The sequence below is a fragment of the Polypterus senegalus genome, chromosome 7 (assembly GCF_016835505.1).
Source record: "Polypterus senegalus isolate Bchr_013 chromosome 7, ASM1683550v1, whole genome shotgun sequence".
NCBI classification, from domain to species: Eukaryota; Metazoa; Chordata; class Cladistia; order Polypteriformes; family Polypteridae; genus Polypterus; species Polypterus senegalus.
The window spans coordinates 29,503,643-29,523,068 of record NC_053160.1 but is presented as its reverse complement, the minus strand read 5'-3'; the positions used below and the strand labels follow the sequence as shown (position 1 = coordinate 29,523,068).

At 41.0% G+C, this 19,426-nt stretch overlaps 1 protein-coding gene across 1 annotated transcript in view; it reads left to right on the top strand.

The window, feature by feature from the left end:
* LOC120532428 (proteinase-activated receptor 1-like) overlaps window positions 1-15,071 on the top strand; it is a 45,352-nt gene extending 30,281 nt beyond the window's left edge. The window contains exon 2 of the mRNA XM_039758408.1: window positions 11,649-15,071. Coding sequence (XP_039614342.1) covers window positions 11,649-12,811 — 1,163 coding nt within the window. The 3' untranslated portion in view covers window positions 12,812-15,071. The remainder of the gene's footprint in view (window positions 1-11,648) is intronic.
* The last annotated feature ends 4,355 nt before the right edge of the window (window positions 15,072-19,426 follow it).

Sequence of the window (19,426 nt, the reverse complement as noted above, 5' to 3'; positions counted from 1 at the left end):
GAATTATTAAAAAATAAAGTGTGAACAGAAACCTGCTTCTGCTGTCCCTATTGCAACATCTAGCAGTGTGCTGGTGACTGTCGGAGGCGAGTGTAGCATTAGTACGGGTTACCCAGTTACTTGCCTGATATTCAGAGCAGGATGAGTGTTAACCATCTGCAGTTGAATAGAAGCAAATTGGAGATAATTCTGGTGGCCACTTCTAATAAGGTCAGAAAGGTGCTCAGATGCTCATACACTTCTCGATGGTGAAATGTTGAAAAATCAGTCTTAGACCAAATTATGCAGACACTCAACTCATGTTGTGGTTTTCGGTCAAAACTGCCTGACATAAAAAAAAAAAAAAATGAGATTTTCAGTCTATTGATAAATGACTGCCTTACTCAAACTCACTAAAATGCAGTTCTTAACATCTTGGGTGAGTTTTATTCCCCTTTTTACAAATTTCCCATAATTTCTCATAATTCTTTTTCCATTGTTAGTACATACAGTATGCCTGTCTTCAAACAACACTGGCGTAAGAGAGGTAGAAATGGCTTCTTCTCAGTACATGTTAGTATTTCTTTATTGCCCACACCTCAGCACAGTTCACTCCCTCAATAGTCCTTCTCTAATAGACAAAGCTTTAGGACAGTTTGTCCTGCCTTTGTAGGCGCCATAGTGCACACAAGACACGAAGGAGAACAAAAGCATGAAATATGAATATTTTAATTCCATATATTGCAGTTATCTGCTGTATACTGGCAGAATAAAAAAAAATCTCATTGAGTGGACAGTAGGCTGAATACACCATTTCATGTTTGCCCGTTTCCTCTCATTGTAACATCTTGAATTCCTTGCATATTTTTAAAGGAAAGGTTAGCCTTAAAGTCAATGCCTGTAATCTAATTGGACATCTAGTACTAAGGGAAAATATAAATGCTTAAAAATTTAAAAGTATTCTAATTTTTTTTATAGTAGTTAGGAATGTACCTGTGTTTCCTGTTAATCTTCTGTTACGTAAAATGCACAAGAAGAACAACAAAATGGAAGATATTTAAAAAATATGGCTCTGTTAATAATACCTCAATTTTTTTTAAATAGAAAATTGTTTAATGAAGAAATACAAATAAACTAAAAAGTTAAGGAGGATGTGTTTGATTTTTACAAGGTCACAAGTACCTGTGAGTGAGACAGTAAACTTAAAACAGCAATGAGGCATTATGGGTCCCTGGACATCTGTACCCAGTCTGGAGCACTGTAATGTATTGTATGAGTCAACTCTTATTTTGAAGTGCTCTCTGAATACAGCTATTACTTTGAAATGCTCTGTATGTGTTGTATTGTGCTGCTATATAAAGATTTGTATTTGCCTCTATTGCATCCCTTGTTGTCAGCTGCATACAGTAACAATATCAAAAAACCGTCATCCATCCATCCATTATCCAACCCGCTATATCCTCACCACAGGGTCTGCTGGAGCCAATCCCAGCCAACACTGGGCGCAAGGCAGGAAACAAACCCCAGGCAGGGCGCCAGCCCACCACAGGGCACACACACACCTACACATACGCACACACCTACTAGGGACAATTTAGAATTGCCAATGCACCTAACCTGCATGTCTTTGGACTATAGGAGGAAACCGGATGTACCCGGAGGCAATCCACGCAGACACGGGGAGAACATGCAAACTCCACGCCAAAAAACCATCACCACCTGCTAATTTCAGATTTTTATTCACTTCATCATTTTGTGGGCGGACTGGTAGCTCTAAGGCTAGGGATCTGTACTGGCAAATGGAAGGTTGTTGGTTTGAATTCCATAAACGCCAAAAACGACTCTACTTCATTGGGCCCTTGAGCAAGGCCCTTTAACCTGCAATTGCTTTGTCCTGTGTATGACGTTATTCTGCATCCAGCCCAGTATGTAGGCCCTCCAGCCACCATAAAAAACTTCCCACCAGTTCCATTCCATCTGAACTAGTGTGGTGGTGAGGTGTCACCCATCACATGGCTGCACTCGGGTCCCAGAGGGGACTGGGTGGTCTCATGGTCTGGAATCCCTACAGATTTTATTTTTTCTCCAGCCGTCTGGAGTTTTTTTTGTTTTTCTGTCCCCCCTGGCCATTGAACCTTACTCTTATTCGATGTTAATTAATGTTGATTTATTTTGTTTTCTTATTGTGTCTTTTATTTTTCTATTCTTTATTATGTAAAGCACTTTGAGCTACTGTTTGTATGAAAATGTGCTATATAAATAAATGTTGTTGTTGTTGTAATCGTGGATCCTGAGTTGGTTTGTCATGTGGTGGGTGCGGCAATGCACTTTATCAGCGTGTGCTCCTAACCTTTCTCTCTCTCATCATTTTGTTGTTAGTGGAGCAAACAGTTTTTACATGAGGACAGAAAAAAGACAATCCTGAATTTGAAGGAGTTAGAAAAAGCATCTGTACATCTATTTTAAGACTTTGTTTTTATTAATTGCAGTGGAAATTTCCATTGAACTAGTAGCCTTGACTGTTTTGATAAGTTCTGACTTTATGCAAACGCAGCACTGGCTCTTATTTAAGATGACAATGCTGTCATCAGAACACTGACGACACTTCCAAATGCATCCAGCATCGCCAGCCATGGCCAAAACAACAACTATGACGACTCAATTTATTGGCTCCCAGTAGGATGAAAGGAAGGATGGTGAAAGCAAGATAAGAAAAAGCAACCACAGATTGAGACTTCCTCTGTCTTCATCTGCTCGTCACAATGACGATCTCTTCCTGTTAAAGAACTGTTGTACCACGAGAGGTGGAAGGAGCGGAGCAAAGGGCAAAGCCAGGACTCCTCTTATAGGTTATCATCTTTCTGGGTATAACTGATAAAGAAGATGGGTTACCCACTGAAAACTGTCCGAAGCATACCCGTCTCCTGTGTATCCATAAAGCCCATCCCCTTAACAGACATGGCATGGCTATGCATTTGACTTACTAGTTTACTAGAAATTTGGAATGTCTGTGAAATGGTAACTAAAAAGTATAGGCGAACAAAGATCCATTGAACATACAATTATGCTTTAGTCAGGGTTTATTCTCGGGCGTATTTTTTTGTGTTTTATTTTGGAATTATTCTTTGTCGTTTCTCGTGTGTAATTTTTTAGCTTTGCTTATTGTTTGCTATTTGTTCAAATTGTTCCACCATTCTTTGTGTTTTGTCGGTGGAACCCCGGGAAGCAGGACCACCACCCTGACATCACTGCTGCTGGGTTTTCCCTCTGCCTTTACTGTATATTTGGGTCACTGTGAGGGTTCCAGTACTTGATTATTGAGAGTGGTTTGTTGGAGTTTGTGAGTATCGGTTATTGTTTGATATTATCTGATTTAGGAAGGTTCCTTTTTCCCTGTTTGTCTGTTATTTGTGTTTCTTGTGAGTTTTGTAAATAAAATTCACAATTTATAAAAAAAATACTTTGTTTTAGGTTTTCTGTACATGCCAGAGGTTTACAATTATCCTGAACATTTAAAGTCTTTTATTACTAGCTTTCCATTTTGGTCCTGGGCAGGCCCAAGCCTGCAGGTAGTAGTTGAGGGCTGGCAGCCTGGGGTAAGCCTGTTCCTGGGCAGGTCTAATAGTTTGTGCCTGCTTATGGAGTCTTTTTGGAGGCTTTGCGTCCTTTCTCCATGTTTATGTCTTCCTTCCACAACAATCTTTGTACACTGTCCTTTGACACTTGTCTTTCTTGTTTATTTTCGTTTTTATTTTTATTATGTTTTTAAAGTAAAATGATCTTTCAATCAAGAGATCTTTTGCCATAATTAATTTCTTGTTAATTTCTCAAGTATTAAATTTATGACTTTTATGACTAATTATCTTAGAATAACAGGAACAGATTGTGCTATCTTATCAAGCCCTTTACAGTTTACAACTGTATTAAAGTGTGAACTGGTTTTGTATGTGTACTAAAATTGATTGTGGTATCAATACAAGTAATGGTGCCAAAACTGTACCAAAGCAATAACAGATAACTCTGTGCCAACATCGCGATACCACTATTGTCACTGCAGCCTCCCTGCTCTGTCACACTTTCCATCTTTTTGCCTTGCTGTACTTTTCAAATGAATATTAAGATAAGCGAAATCTCCTTTAAGTCTTTCGCATTTATATCAATATAGTGACTACTGTAGAGCTAGATTCAATATGTATATTTCATTAAAGAGAAGACGGGGGGAGTGCAGCAGTTGTGATTCTGGTAATAAATGACTGAGCGCGAGGAGTTTGAAAACTACCATTTACTTGCCTTACAAAAACTGAAGAAATGCCAGTATTGTACCATTTTTTTAAAAAAAAAAAATTGGTGCTTTTACAGTACCAGTATACCATGCAATCCCTAGTGTGAACAGGGTCTTCTAAAAGCCATTCTCACTCATCTGTGTTTTTAATCCACTTTTTCTAGCCCATTTGCAAATCAGGTTTACTTTGTAACGTTCCACAAGATATTCCAGTTTCAGCTGAAAGACCTGCATTTTGAAAGCCATAGCACTTCTGCTGTCACTGTGCCAGACTTCTTTAGATGTGTTTTGTTTTCCCATTCCCAGACCTCCTTAAGGAATTGGGGATACAGCATTTGTAGACAGAAGTCTTCCTGTGGGACATTAGTAGTGGCTGCCCAACAGAGCAATTGTTTCCACAGACTTGAACCTCCTCACCCTTTTCAGTATTTACAGCTCCCTCCCTGCCACAATCAGAGGTTCCAGGTTTAGATGACTGACTCCTTGTATTGGGAATTATTAAAGTGCCAATGGAATGCTAGAACATGATTTATAAGAGAAAAAAAAAGTTTTTATATCGCAAACCGTACTATGATGTGTCCTTTTCACAAGTCTCACACTCAATCAAATCATAAATACACCGCACTAAGGACCACATAGGACCCCTGACCACAACCCCTCTCAGCGTAGGACTATGGTTATGTCTCTCTTAACTTGAAAATGTGAGAAGAATCTCCTCAGGACACTTCATTCTTTTGACATTTGAGAGGAATTTTCCTCGCAACTCAGCTGGTCCTCTCTACCATAATACATTGGCCTTTTAAAAGGCAGCCTGTTACATGTAGGTGGGGGGATTATCACGAGACACTAGGGAGGCTTGGACCATAAAACCTGACAAAACTTGAGATAATGATTCAGCCATAGTAAGGCTTCCTGTGTCCTCTCCAAGAGTGTGTACTTGTGTGACCAGCTGTATTCACTGATAAAGCACAAACAATTTTTAACACAGATGTCAGTGGATTAGAGGATTGTAAGTTTCTCTTGCCAAAGTGTACTGGAAGTTGCTATAGCACGAGACATCAAGACAGACGCCAAGGAACTGACTGCACTCAAGTGTTCTCAATTTCCACCCAGCACAGCAAATAAGTAACATCTGGTAGACAGTAAAGCAACAGGGTGCTTTCCACTTTATAGCACTCTTTTCTATTATAGGCACTGCACGCCACATGTAGCTCTGCAAGACAAAAGAGAAAAATTTCCTGTTTTTTCTGCATTCATGATGTTTGTGTTTTTAAGTTCATCCTGCAATTGCCATTTAAAATGCACCAATTTCAGAGGATGAAGAAGTGTTCAGAATATTATGTGACTGCTTTATCATTTATCTTTTCTATTCAGAACTGTATTTCAAATATGTCAACTGCCTGTTGTGACGTTGAACCGTCAGACAATATGCCAGACACCAGGTAAAAGTCCAATAGTTTGACTTTTTAATAATTTTCAGTGCACAAAGCTCCCTCCGCAATACTCATTAAATAAACACAATACTATAATCAATAATCAATCCTCCTACTCCCAGACGTGTTGCCACCCTTCCACCCAGCTCGGCTCGACGTCTGGGATTTCCCATCGTCCTTTTATATTCCCTGACCTGGAAGTGTTTCCAATCCTTCAGTCCATGTGACTTCCTATCACTTCCGGGTCTGATAAAAAGTCCTCTTCTTCATCCCGGAAGTACGTCATTTCCCCTGTCGCTTTGCCTAAGATGTACTTCAGGGTTATAGGGTACATACGACTCTCTGGGCCTCCCTGCAGCGTCCTCTGTTGGCCCCTGTGGTATCCAGCAGGTCTGTGGGTAAAAATGTCCAGAATTTTCTGCTGGCATTCGGGACACCTCCATGCTGCAGGGAGAGCTCCACCTGGTGGCCATGGGGTATTGGTCAGGATGACTGGCCGGCCATAGTTCACACTGTATAACCCCAGTAAGTTTTTATTTTGGCAGAGCAGAACCTCCGCAGTCCCATTGAATCCATTTCAGGCCCATGAAAGGGTTGGAAGCCTTTCCCAGCAGCTAAACCCTAAATGATGCATCAGTCCATTGCAGTGCTTCTGAATTCATTTTAATTCATGAAAGGTATTCATCAGCATCCTGGTACATTGGATAAAATAAATCCATTGACACAGGTTGTCCAGACATTATCATGAAATTAATCTCTCACACATGGCAAAAGGGTTGTGAGGCCTCCAAAAGGCTTCATTGACCAGGCCAGGCCTCGCCTCCTTTGCCTACCTATACAAAAGCCTCACCTCACCCAAAATGAAGGTTAAAGGTAAGGCTTTTACGACAGTAGTAACATCACCAGTGATGTATGGAGCTGAGACATGAGTAGTTAAGGAGCACTGGGAAGACGTTTGGATGTGGCAGAAGTAAGAATGTTGACATGGATGTGTGGTGTTAAAAAATGAAAATAAAGGGCAGAATAAGAAATGAGACAACAAAAGTGGAAGAGATGTCTTCAAAAGTATTGAAATGTAAATTGAAGTAGTATGGAATATGATGAGGAGAGACTGATTAGGACTAAAAGAAGATCTGAAGGAACAGGGTTTGACTGGTGAGGGAGGTGCAGGACTGAGCTGTATAGAGAAGGTTAATCATCTACATCGACCCCACATAGAAGTGAAAAAAGATGAAATGAACAAAGTTTAATTTTGACTTGATGAAAAAGTTGTCATATATTTATTATATCACGTAGTTGTTTTGTTTGTCACAGGCATTGCCATTTTGGAGGCTCATTGCATATGGTCACTAGCTTAGTTTCAACTAAGAAGAACTAGAAGTTACAACACATGACTTCACCATGGCAATGATATAAATGTTGGTGTTTTATAAGATTCTGGATACAAATAGTTAATGTTGTTCACTGATTTCAGGGCTTAGATTATTGTAGTTTTTCTTTGATTTTTGTGTTCCATTATTATCTTGCTCCAGCAGACCCCCGTGACCCTGTAGTTAGGATATAGCGGGTTGGATAATGGATGAATGGGTTATTGTCTTGCTTCATCTTCAGTATCATTTTGACTAGTTTCCTGACCACCGTTTTTGTCTTGTTCATCTCCTCATCAATTAAAATCATTCTCCTTGAAATATCATCATTTAAGACAGAACAGTTAGTGATCGAAAGGTCCAGACCTCTGCTTGACTCATGACAATCCTTTCTTTGCCCTTTTCAAAGCCTGGTTAACAACTTTGAAATTGTAACTTTGGACATTTAACCTTCTTTCTTTGTTCCTTTCCATTAAGAAGAGGAATTAACAAAAGATTTAATTTAGTCAGAAAACTTTTCATTCTGGCTGGGGTGAGCTTTTAAAGAATGATGCGCAGAGTCAGTGGCTTCCTTAAGTTAGTGAACACAACTTCAGCACTTTCCTAAAAACTATACAGAAGGCTGACCTTTCACTCTTGAATTTGGAGCTAATGCCATTGAATGATAATGTATTGATTATTGAAGATCATCTCTCATTTCCTGCCTTAGTTTCAGTGCTGTAGGGATCAGTCAAGTCAGGTCAGGCTGGGGAGCATGCACTGCTACAGTGCATTACTGCACCCACCACATGACGAAACAGCTCGGGGTCCTGGTTGGCAACCCTCCCAGGCAGACAAATGGTCCAGTCCCCAACCAGAAATGACCCTCAGTCTGCCACAGCCAGGAGTTACGTGGACGTCCCTTAGCCTGGTCCATCCACTCAAGTCCTCAACAATGAAGATCTTGCAAGCCGGATCATCATCGGGGAATCGCATCACATGGCCCTAGTGCCATAACTGATGCTCCGTCACAATACAGGTAATGTGCCTCATTTGGGACTCCGTGAGCAACCACTCATTCCACACAAAGTCAAACCAGTGGTACCCAAGGATTCTCCAGTGAGACACAGTACCAAAGGAGTCCAGTCTTCATCAGAGGTCACTGGATAGCGTCCATGTCCCGCAACCATATAGCAAGACAGGAAGTACCAGGACTCTAAAGACTTGGACCTTTGTCCTTCCGCAAAGATATTGGGAGTGCCACACACCCCTGTCCAGCAACCTCATGACCCCCTACCCCCCACATGCTCTCCCAATCTGTCTACTGCCTTCATAGGAAAAGTCACCAGAGACATGAATGTCACTGCCAAGCTCCTAATAAAGGAAGCTCACAATATTGATCTGTGGATAATATTCACTTATGGGGTAATTGCAGATATCAATGCTGTGATATCATGGTGGCAGGTTGTGAGCTAATGAAGGCCTGAGAGAGAACCCCTAGAGTGATTTTCATGAACATACAGTGCATCCAGAAAGTATTCACAGCGCATCACTTTTTCCACATTTTGTTATATTACAGCCTTATTCCAAAATGGATTAAATTCATTTTTTCCTCAGAATTCTACACACAACACCCCATAATGACAACGTGAAAAAAGTTTACTTGAGGTTTTTGCAAATTTATTAAAAATATAAAAATTGAGAAAGCACATGTACATAAGTATTCACAGCCTTTGCCATGAAGCTCAAAATTGAGCTCAGGTGCATCCTGTTTCCCCTGATCATCCTTGAGATGTTTCTGCAGCTTAATTGGAGTCCACCTGTGGTAAATTCACTTGATTGGACATGATTTGGAAAGGCACACACCTGTCTATATAAGGTCCCACAGTTGACAGTTCATGTCAGAGCACAATCCAAGCATGAAGTCAAAGGAATTGTCTGTAGACCTCCGAGACAGGATTGTCTCGAGGCACAAATCTGGAGAAGGTTACAGAAATATTTCTGCTGCTTTGAAGGTCCCAATGAGCACAGTGGCCTCCATCATCCGTAAGTGGAAGAAGTTCTAAACCACCAGGACTCTTCCTAGAGGTGGCTGGCCATCTAAACTGAGCGATCGGGGGAGAAGGGCCTTAGTCAGGGAGGTGACCAAGAACCCGATGGTCACTCTGTCAGAGGTCCTCTGTGGAGAGTGGAGAACCTTCCAGAAGGACAACCATCTCTGCAGCAATCCACCAATCAGGCCTGTATGGTACAGTGGCCTGACAGAAGCCACTCCTTAGTAAAAGGCACATGGCAGCCCGTCTGGAGTTTGTCAAAAGGCACCTGAAGGACTCTCAGACAATGAGAAACAAAATTCTCTGGTCTGATGAGACAAAGACTGAACTCTTTGGTGTGAATGCCAGGCGTCACGTTTGGAGGAAACCAGGCACCGCTCAGCACCAGGCCAATACCATCCCTACAGTGAAGCATGGTGGTGGCAGCATCATGCTGTGGAGATGTTTTTTAGTGGCTGGAACTGGGAGACTAGTCAGGATAAATGGAAAGATGACTGCAGCAATGTACAGAGACATTCATCTTTCAGCAGGACAACGACCCTAAGCACACAGCCAAGATATCAAAGGAGTGGCTTCAGGACAACTCTGTGAATGTCCTTGAGTGGCCCAGCCAGAGCCCTTGAATCCAATTGAACATCTCTGGAGAGATCTTAAAATGGCTGTGCACCGACGCTTCCCATCCAACCTGATGGAGCTTGAGAGGTGCTGCAAAGAGGAATGGGCGAAACTGGCCAAGGATAGGTGTGCCAAGCTTGTGGCATCATATTCAAAAAGACTTGAGGCTGTAATTGCTGCCAAAGGTCCATCGACAAAGTATTGAGCAAAGGCTGTGAATACTTGTGTACATGTGATTTCTCAGTTTTTTTATTTTTAATAAATTTGCAAAATTCTCAAATAAACTTTTTTCATGTTGTCATTATGGGGTGTTGTGTGTAGAATTCTGCGGAAAAAAATGAATTTAATCCATTTTGGAATAAGGCTGTAACATAACAAAATGTGGAAAAAGTGATGCGCTGTGAATACTTTCCGGATGCACTGTAATTAGGATGTGTCTAACATGAAGTAATGTTAGCAAATATGATGACCAAAAAGATACAAAGGTTTAAACGAGAAGTGGGTTAAATAAGGATGCCTTGAAGCCAACTACTGGAACGGATGTTGTGATTGCTAAAAACAAACACTTATAAAATTTTGCGTGGTTCTGAGAATGAAAATAAGCACATGGCAAAAAAAAAAAAAACAAGATATTGTGTACACTAAAAAAAAATCTGATTCATAACACCTGGTGTATGCATATTTGTATGCACTTTACCCTTTATAATTCATAGTCACCTTTTAGATATGTGCCTTGAACGCCACTCTGAAACATCCATCCATGGAGCATGCTAATCAGCCTCATACATAAGCAATCATGAAGCTGCTGAACTTGACTGGCTGGTAGAGCAGCTTTTTCCTGACACATCGAGACCCCGCCACCTGCATTCAAGAGTATCAGGCTATACTCCTCAACTGAGAGCACAGGATCATGCACAGCATTATAGCGCCTCTCCTATGCACTTTGGGAAAGGTGTAAGGCGCCAGCCTCTAAGTGGGTAGCCACTATCCCCTGACACATACAATGACTCGATTGCTGTTACAATGAATAGTGCAGGCCATGTAAAACATGGAGGTTCAGCCAGTTACCTTACCGCCAAGGCAGCCGTCATGTCTGTTAGAGATACTTTGCCTCAAAATAAATGAATGATATGTTGACCCAGGCCATCGAGACACAATTTTTACCAGTCTGATCTTGGATGACTTGTGCATTATTGGAATGTCACTGCTTCCAATTAACAAAAGCAGCTTCATTCTCGTTTGTAGAGCGTGCAATTAAGTGCTCTGATTATGTTAGGAGAACTGGACACTGCTGCAACTTTTTTTTTTTATGTGTGTACACTGGCACCATATGAAAACTGGAGTGAAGTAAAGCTTTGCTGAAGTATTTCTGATCTGTCATCACGTACCCTGAGACATGACAACAGGTAGCCAATATAAGCCGATGAAAAATCAAAAAAGTTCTTGAATGCACGTATGTAGCATTAGCCTTCTTAAAAGGGAACTAAACTACAGTCTGTGCATCATATTCATCACTTTTGAGGTGTAATATGTTTGTCACGTCAATGCACATTCTAATAACTGTTTGGCAATTTCAATTGTTATGCGTGCGAGTTGTCATTTAGTTGGTTTGACTTCATTTCACTACTTGATCAAGGGAGTTGTTATTTTCCAGTTTCTCCAAAATGTTGCGTACACATGGCTTAGAGTTGTCATAAGTAAGCTTTTGTGTCAAGTTTTCTGTGATAAATCCTGTTGTTTGTGTAGAAAGTTGCGTACGCACATTTCAAGCCTCTTATTGTGTATACGCAAGCTTTATAAATTCACGTTTACTTCAGTGTCAAGTTAAAATGTCCATCTGCAAACCAAAGAAAAGTCATGGACTATCATTTTGTGTAAACTTTGTATTATCAAGTCCTAATTTAATGTCATTCTTGAAACCTTTGTATCTGTTTTTCAGGTCCGAGAGGGTTCCCGTCTTTCTACAGAGATGTCACAGATGAGCCCATTGATTATTTTGATGTTCTCAACAACAAAGATGAAGGCAGTGGTTCTGGAATGGGAGTCCCAGAAGTTCGTGTCCCCCGAAAACAAAACCACTCCAAGATGTTCATAACACAGACCACTAAAGAGTACCTTACTGGTCGATGGATGACACTCTTTATCCCTTCGGTGTATACCATGGTGTTTGTTGCCAGCTTACTGCTGAATGGCCTCGCCATTCTTATGTTCATCTTCAAAGTGAAATTAACAAAACCAGCCGTTATATACATGCTGAACTTGGCCTTTGCTGACCTGCTTTTTATTCTTCTGCTGCCATTTAAAATATCGTACCACTTTTCTGGGAACAACTGGACCTACGGACCTGTGATGTGCAGGATTGTCACAGCTGCTTTTTACTGCAACATGTACTGCTCAGTCCTCCTTGTAATGTGCATAGCCATTGACCGTTTCCTTGCTGTGGTCTACCCCATGCAGTCTCTGTCCTGGCGAAGCCGGGAGAATGCCATCATTGTGTGTTTATCTATGTGGTTCTTAGCTGTTGGTGGTGTTATGCCTATTCTGTTGTCAGAACAGACAGCCAGAATCCCTGATCTCAGCATCACAACCTGCCATGATGTGCTGGACATCAAAAAATTTCAAGGCTACTATCTCTACTTCTTTCCCATTTTCTGTTTTGTTTTCTTTTTTATCCCCATGATAGTCACGTCCGTTTGTTATATTCGTATCATTCAGTGCCTCAGTTCGGTAAATGTCGCCAGCAAGTGCAAGAAGACCCGTGCTATCTTCATGGCTGTTGTCGTCTTCACCATCTTCATTGTCTGCTTTGCCCCCACCAACATCATTTTACTCACCCACTATCTGCGTTTTGCTAACGGCTACAATGAGAATTCCTACTTTGCCTATCTCATCTCCATGTGTCTTGGCAGCATTAGCTGCACTCTTGACCCCCTGATTTATTACTTTGGATCTTCCACCTGCCAACGGCACCTCCACAATCTTCTCTGTTGCAAAGGAGATGCAGTTGAGATTAGCTACACCAAGTCGGATAGCCAGAGCAGCAAAATGGAAACCTTTTCAAACAGCCTTCAAAGCAGCCAGTATAAAAAGCTTTTGGCCTGAAATCACCAAAAGCACAGAATCTAGTTTGATCCCAAGGGTGTGCTTTTAGTATTGTGCTTCCAATACCACTGTAGTCAAAAATAAATAAATCTGAGTTCTGCAGTCCATTTATCCCCAGCTCTTTGGATTGCTGAATGTAACATTGGACACGAGTCAAATCCTGCTGTAGTGTCGGCAACAAAGTGAAGTTCTGAGTTTTGGATGATGGGAGGACACATTGCTTAGTCTTGGTGCCATTCTCAGTTTGCAGCTGCTTTCATTTCTTAATGCTTGCTGTAGTTGGAGACCTCTGCCAGCAGATGACCTAATCACCACATTACAGATAGCTTTTTTCTTTTCTAACCTTGTGTGCGCCTCACAAAAGATGTGTGTTTGAAAACGAAGAGCATAAGTGATGTGTCTGTGTGCAGGGGTGGCTGATGGTTGCAAATATTTGTTACTTATTTTGCATTCTACTCGCTCACATTAGCTTTAATTTACCCTTCCTTTTTATTCAATCTTAAAGGAATACTCTTTCCAAAAATATTTTATCACCCCATGTTGTTTTCAGTAATGGCTACGAAAAATATTTAATCTCATGTTTTTATGTGGAAGGGAGATAACAAAGATCCTAACACAATGGGGCCTATGCCAAAAAAAAGAGCAAACAATATCAAAACGTCCATGAAATAAAAACCTCGATTTGTGTTGCATAATCCATGTGCCAGATATCCAGTTGTATGCTCACAACATCCCAAACACGGAATGTTTTTGCAGGAAGAAACAGGTCTTCAGTTCAAAAGCCCGATTGCATTTAAACGTGCTCCCCAGAAGTTCATGAGAAGTGGTTCAGTTAAGTATATTTTATCAAAAATACACGTGTTTTGAGATGTAGTGAGCCCATGACTGGCTAACTGACGTGTGCATTATGCAACACACATTTTTATGGATATCTCCATCCTGTTTGCTATTTGTAGAGTGTTGTCCCCTCTGAATCCAGTTGTGTCCGCAACTTTGTCATCTCTCTTCCCCATAAAAATATGAGATTTTTTTTTTTCTCGGCCATTACGACAAACAAAAGTGGGGTAAGTGACTGATAATACAAAACTATCGTTTTTGGTCACACCATGCCACCATCAATTTTTGACTTTTTCTCTATAAAAGTTGTCATCTTGAAGCAATCAAGAAATTTCTGAACAGTACACATCTCAGGCAAACAATTGTGTGCAGTTTTAAAGATAATGTTCATATTGTGTGCTGTTTGTCAAGTGTTGGTCCCAACTGAAACTGTTATGTCAGGAACTTTATATCTTTTCCCCATTAAAACATGAGAGAAATTTTATGAAGATTTCCAAAAATTCCGCAGCCCTGTGGGCAGGAAAAAAGACGTTTCCTGCTGATGATGTGTGTCATGGTGTGTGAAACGGATGACTTATGTAAACGGCTTTGGGGTGGAATGATCCAGTCAGATTGGTTTTTTTTTTTTTTGTCCCATATGCCTCTGACCAACATCCATTTGTTCTGATAGATGTGTTTAATGTATTTCCCGGATCAGTTCTTTCATTTTGCATGTTGGAACAACACCCTTTCTCCAGGGAAGTTCAGGAATGAAGTCAGGTTTTTCCTGTAAGTGGAAATGGTGCGTATTCTAAAAAATGTTTAGTGCCCGTACAATAAGCTTTAACCACACACATGTAGATGATCTGATCTAAATTTTGGTTAAGCATTTCCATTTCTAGTTTTGTGCACACCGTAATGTTATTGTTAGTCTGACACAGTGGCAAGGCTTTATCAAGGCTGTTGCCTTCTTAACAGAAGGTCTCCCCATTGCAGACATTTTACTTTAACTGTAGACCTGCCTAATATTCCTAAAGGAAATTTACTGGAAAATGACCCCCCTGACCTGTCTGAATGTTACAGAAAATGGGGGTCCATTTCACTTTGTTTTTGTGCCATTCTCCTTAAGCGCTTTCTTTTAAAAAGGATTCTTCTGTCTAAATGTAACCAGTTGTCGTAGTCCTAGTTTATGTGATATTAACACCCGTCATATTTCAGGTCATGCGCTTCCAGAAATGTAAAAAAGCACATAACGTCTCTGACCAGTATTATAGTGGATGAAGTTTTTCATTGTACAGTATTCTTTAAAAGCTTTCTCTTTGCACAGTTTCATTAGTTTAGAATATTTTCTTTTGTTTTTTTACCTGTTAGATGAACTTATGTACAGTGTTTCATTTTATATTTGTACGTGTTTTATTAAATGCACTATATTTGCTATATCTCATATCAAATTATGGTTTGCGTTAAATTTTTTTTTTTTTTAACATGTGTGTCTTTGTGTATAAAGTATGTGGAGGCTACATGTGAAAAGCTAAATAGGAGTGCAAACGGGTATCGCCAAGGTGTAGCGCTTCCACCATTTCTAGTAAGTTGAGTCTCAGCAAGCGTCACCTGCGAGCAATGGATTGTCGATTTCTAAAGCCTTGTTATGCGACTTTCAGCTGGTGGTGAGGGGTTTATGTCAGTTGCTGACTGCAATTTCTGATCGTGTCGCCAGACCCTGATAGTTTAGACAGCTGAAAATCACTGGGTTTTACTTTATTGCAGTTCCTCACAAAATGGCTTATGTTTCCCTTTAAAGGAAGTATAATTAGACAAAATAATTAGAAATATCCCAAAAATATGTTAAAAGCTTCAAAAGAGGAAGGGTAACCAGAAACCTTTGGCTGGTATATAAAAGGACAAACAAAGAATCTTCATCAGTAAAGGATTTATTTTTAGGGGTTTATGTTAGCACAACATTTTCATCATCTAAGCAATGTGGCAAAGCGACTAAAACGCCAAATAAAATGTTATAAAAGTTTATATATTGAATATAAATTGTGGGACGTTCTGCTCAGACTATATAACGCACTAGTGAGACTTCATCTGGAGTGCTTTGTGCAGTTCTGGTCACCACACTACAAGAATGACATAGCAGCACTTTCTGTTGCGCAGAAGACAGCGACCAAGTGCGTCACAGGACTTGATGACATGTCCTACTGTGACAGACTCATGTGCTGCTCTTTAGAGTTTGACCAGGGCCCGTATTTATCACGCGTCTCAGGATTAGTCCTAGGAATTGCACTAAAAGTCTGACATGAGTTATGAAGCATCCCACTCTCGGTCCCAGCAAAGGGGCAGGGGCCCACATCTGAGAATGAATGACGTCACTATTTTACGGCATCATCTGCTGAAAATTAACACTCGTGATGTAGTTTTGTGATGGTAACACAAAGGCTTCACCACAAAGATAATAATAAGAATAATAATCAAAGTAGTAGGAGAAGAAGAAGAACTCAATAAGGTAGGATACTGTGCTAAACTGTGCAATTGTTACGACTTCACAACCTCATGAATGATATTGTAACGGACCCCGAGATGGCAAGGCCGCGACACACACACACACACACACACACACTGAATGAGAGTAAAGCCCAGTAACTGGTACGGTTATTTCATAATGAATGATCCATAGTCATACTTTTAAAAGAAATCATGGGAAACGTCTCGTAAAGTAACAGTTGCTTGAAGTAGGTTCAGCTATTCCGGCGCTGCATCTGAAGTGGCGTCCACCCTTAAGTGTTCATAATGGTCTCCCAGACTTTTGGACCACACCATCTCTCCGTGATCCCTCCTTATCTTCTCTTTTGTGAGGCTCAATCTTACCAATACCGTGGGAGTCTCTGCCAACCTTTTCGAGCCTCCCTGGGCTTGTAATCTATGATGTGAAAAATCCGTGTGGTTCGTGGAATGCAGAGCTCAGTGTACCCGTGCGACATTTCACTGTCGGCCACCCATCTATACCAGCTTATTATGCGCTGGCTACTAAAGTACAGTTTGCATCCATGACCACCGGTGTGTTGATGTTGTGATAACACGTGTGATTTGTATACGAGTGCTCATCTCTACGTGTAGGCCGATTTCCATGAATGCCGCACAAGTGGAGTGGTGGGAATATGTACAGGGAGATTCAATCGAAAGAGGCCCCAAATATTCTGAAGCAGTCTAAACCAAAAATATACACTATATATATACCTTGACATATGTGTAATCGATTGCATTACATGCGATGCTGGAAGTGGTTTCCGTTTTCTGCCAAACACATTTCGATGTGGTGCTCCATGTTACTGAACGTATCGGCAAGTGTCTCGGGTAGAGGAATAGCAGCAATTTCACGTTGGATGTTTTCTTTCAACTCTTCCAAAGTGTGAGACTTGCTCCGATAAACTTTTCCTTTGAGCATACCACAAATGAAGCCTGGTGGTGTCAAACTCAGAGACCGTCGTGGCCAAAGCCCCTTTGAAATTACCCTGTTGCTGAAGAAGGACTCTTCGATGCTCCTTGCAGATGAGTGACATGTAGCTCCATCTTGCTGGAAGTAACCTTCCGTTAACTCACAACCATCTAGTTGATTCTGACATTTGTTTAAACCAGGGGTGCCCAATGCGTCGATCGCGATCCACCAGTAGATCGCAAAGGTAGTGCAGGTAGATCGCGTTGCTTTCAAAAAAAAAATTGAAACGTTAGTCTATCATATATCCTCCCTATGGCATTTGCCACTTGATTGACATACAGGACGGCCATTCTGAGATCTCTTCTCATCTAACACACTGGTCATCCCGCACGCACGATCAAACGCGCGAGCTACTGCTAAACACCGGCTGTAATCTAGTTAGCCTTCCAATTTATATCAACTAAAGAAGGGATTTAAAAAAATTGTTTAGGGAGGGTATGGGCTGGATGTGGAATTGGAAGACGATTTTTTTCTCACAATATCACAATCGAAGTGCGTTTGTCTGATCTGTCAATCTATCATTGCTATTCCACAGTCATTTTAAAAGTAGCTCGCAAGCCGAAAAAGTGTGGGCTCCCCTGGTTTAAACGAATTGGTGGTCCATTAGGTTCACACCATGAAGACGTGCTGCTCTATACTGTAAACCAACCTCCTGATGAGAAGTTGAGTGACTGAGTAAAGGGGTACAGGTGGTATGCACCCTAAGGCCTTGTTCACACGGGCGTTAAGTTTGTGGATAAACGAACTTGCTCTGAACGTCCTAGACGTTTATGTTGCATTTTGTGGTGGCGATCGATTGACTTCTACACCCGCGTTCGTTTGTCTCTGTCTAACGCCAGCCTGCAGCCCAAATTGTAGTTTGTGTGTTAACCTGTGGAGGCAGTGTCGGGAACTGGATATGAAAGCCTTTGTCGTTTTATTTGAGGTGCCTCCTTTCAATATGGACCATTTTGCTATGTTAGATATTAATCTTCTTGTTTTAAAAATACTCGTAATACGCACGTAGGGAGAGAAAAATCGCCGCTACTGGGTTCATCCTCTGACTGCACAACGTCGGGTTAAAGGAAGTTTTTTTGTGCTTTATGAAGAAATGCGAAAATTTCCGCAAGTTTTTAATTACTGTCAGATGTCGGTTTCCACTTTTGATTGTCTGCTGCAGCTGGTGCAATGCCACATTGCACGCCGATCAACCAATATGCGACTTGGTGTTAGCCCCGAAGAGAGACTACTTATCACTTTGAGTTAAGGAAACAGTAGTCGAGTGTGCGCTTACACCGGTGTTATGCACTGAAATGCCCCCGCCATGGATTGCCCCTACATAATCATTATCAAATATTATATTAGAACATAAATTAATAGGTTCATGGTTTACAAATTACATGAGACAATAAAATAAAATAAGCATATATGAAAATATATATGTTGTATATGAAAACATAAAAATATTAATATCATGGGATATATCCGGTCCTCCGAAGCGTAAAATAAACGTGCAGAAAATGAACTAGAAGCGGTTTCCTTGTGTTCGTTGGGTTTTGAACGGCAAGAAAAAGCTGCATGCAACGTTTTTTTGATGCCGTATAAACGCGCTGCCGGACAAACGCACGTCACCAAAGCCCGTGTGAACACTCTCATTGACTCCTACGTAGAAAACACTCGGCGCTTGATCCGCGCTCACCGGACGCTACGAACGCAAAAACGCTCGATTTTAACGCCCGTGTGAACAAGGCCTTAAGTTGCAAACGGTGGTTAAACGACGCAATGGCTGTCCAGCACCTACCTCATCGCTCCGACGCAGGGCCATCTCGGTTTGTTCAAAGCTTCATATACTGAGGAGCACATTGCACGTTGTTTCGTTCAGATTGCTTCACCCTTATTAGAGTTATTACAGAATATTCTGGGCCTCTTTTGACTGAATCTCCCTGTATAAATGTATGCATTACCTGATGTGTTGTAAGGGTGTTCAAAGTTTGGAGCAAAGGCAAATAAAACATTGGGTTAGGTAGAAATGGTTGCTTGTGACTCAGATCATCACTATCACAAAGCTCTATTTTACATGCAATGTTACCAGCACCTTCATTTTGGCAGTGTAGTTATATCCGCGTAGATGTATCAATCATAGAATGTTCACAATTTGTTACAAATATTATTCCATCTTTCAGATCAATATCTTTCTATGAATTCCTTGTTGTCCAGAATTTCCAAAATATTCAGCCTGGCTTTCCCAGGAGGAGTGTGCCGATTTCTGCCAGAACGCCATCTTCTGGCACCTCCTGGTGAGTTAGCAACGGTCATGAGCTCGT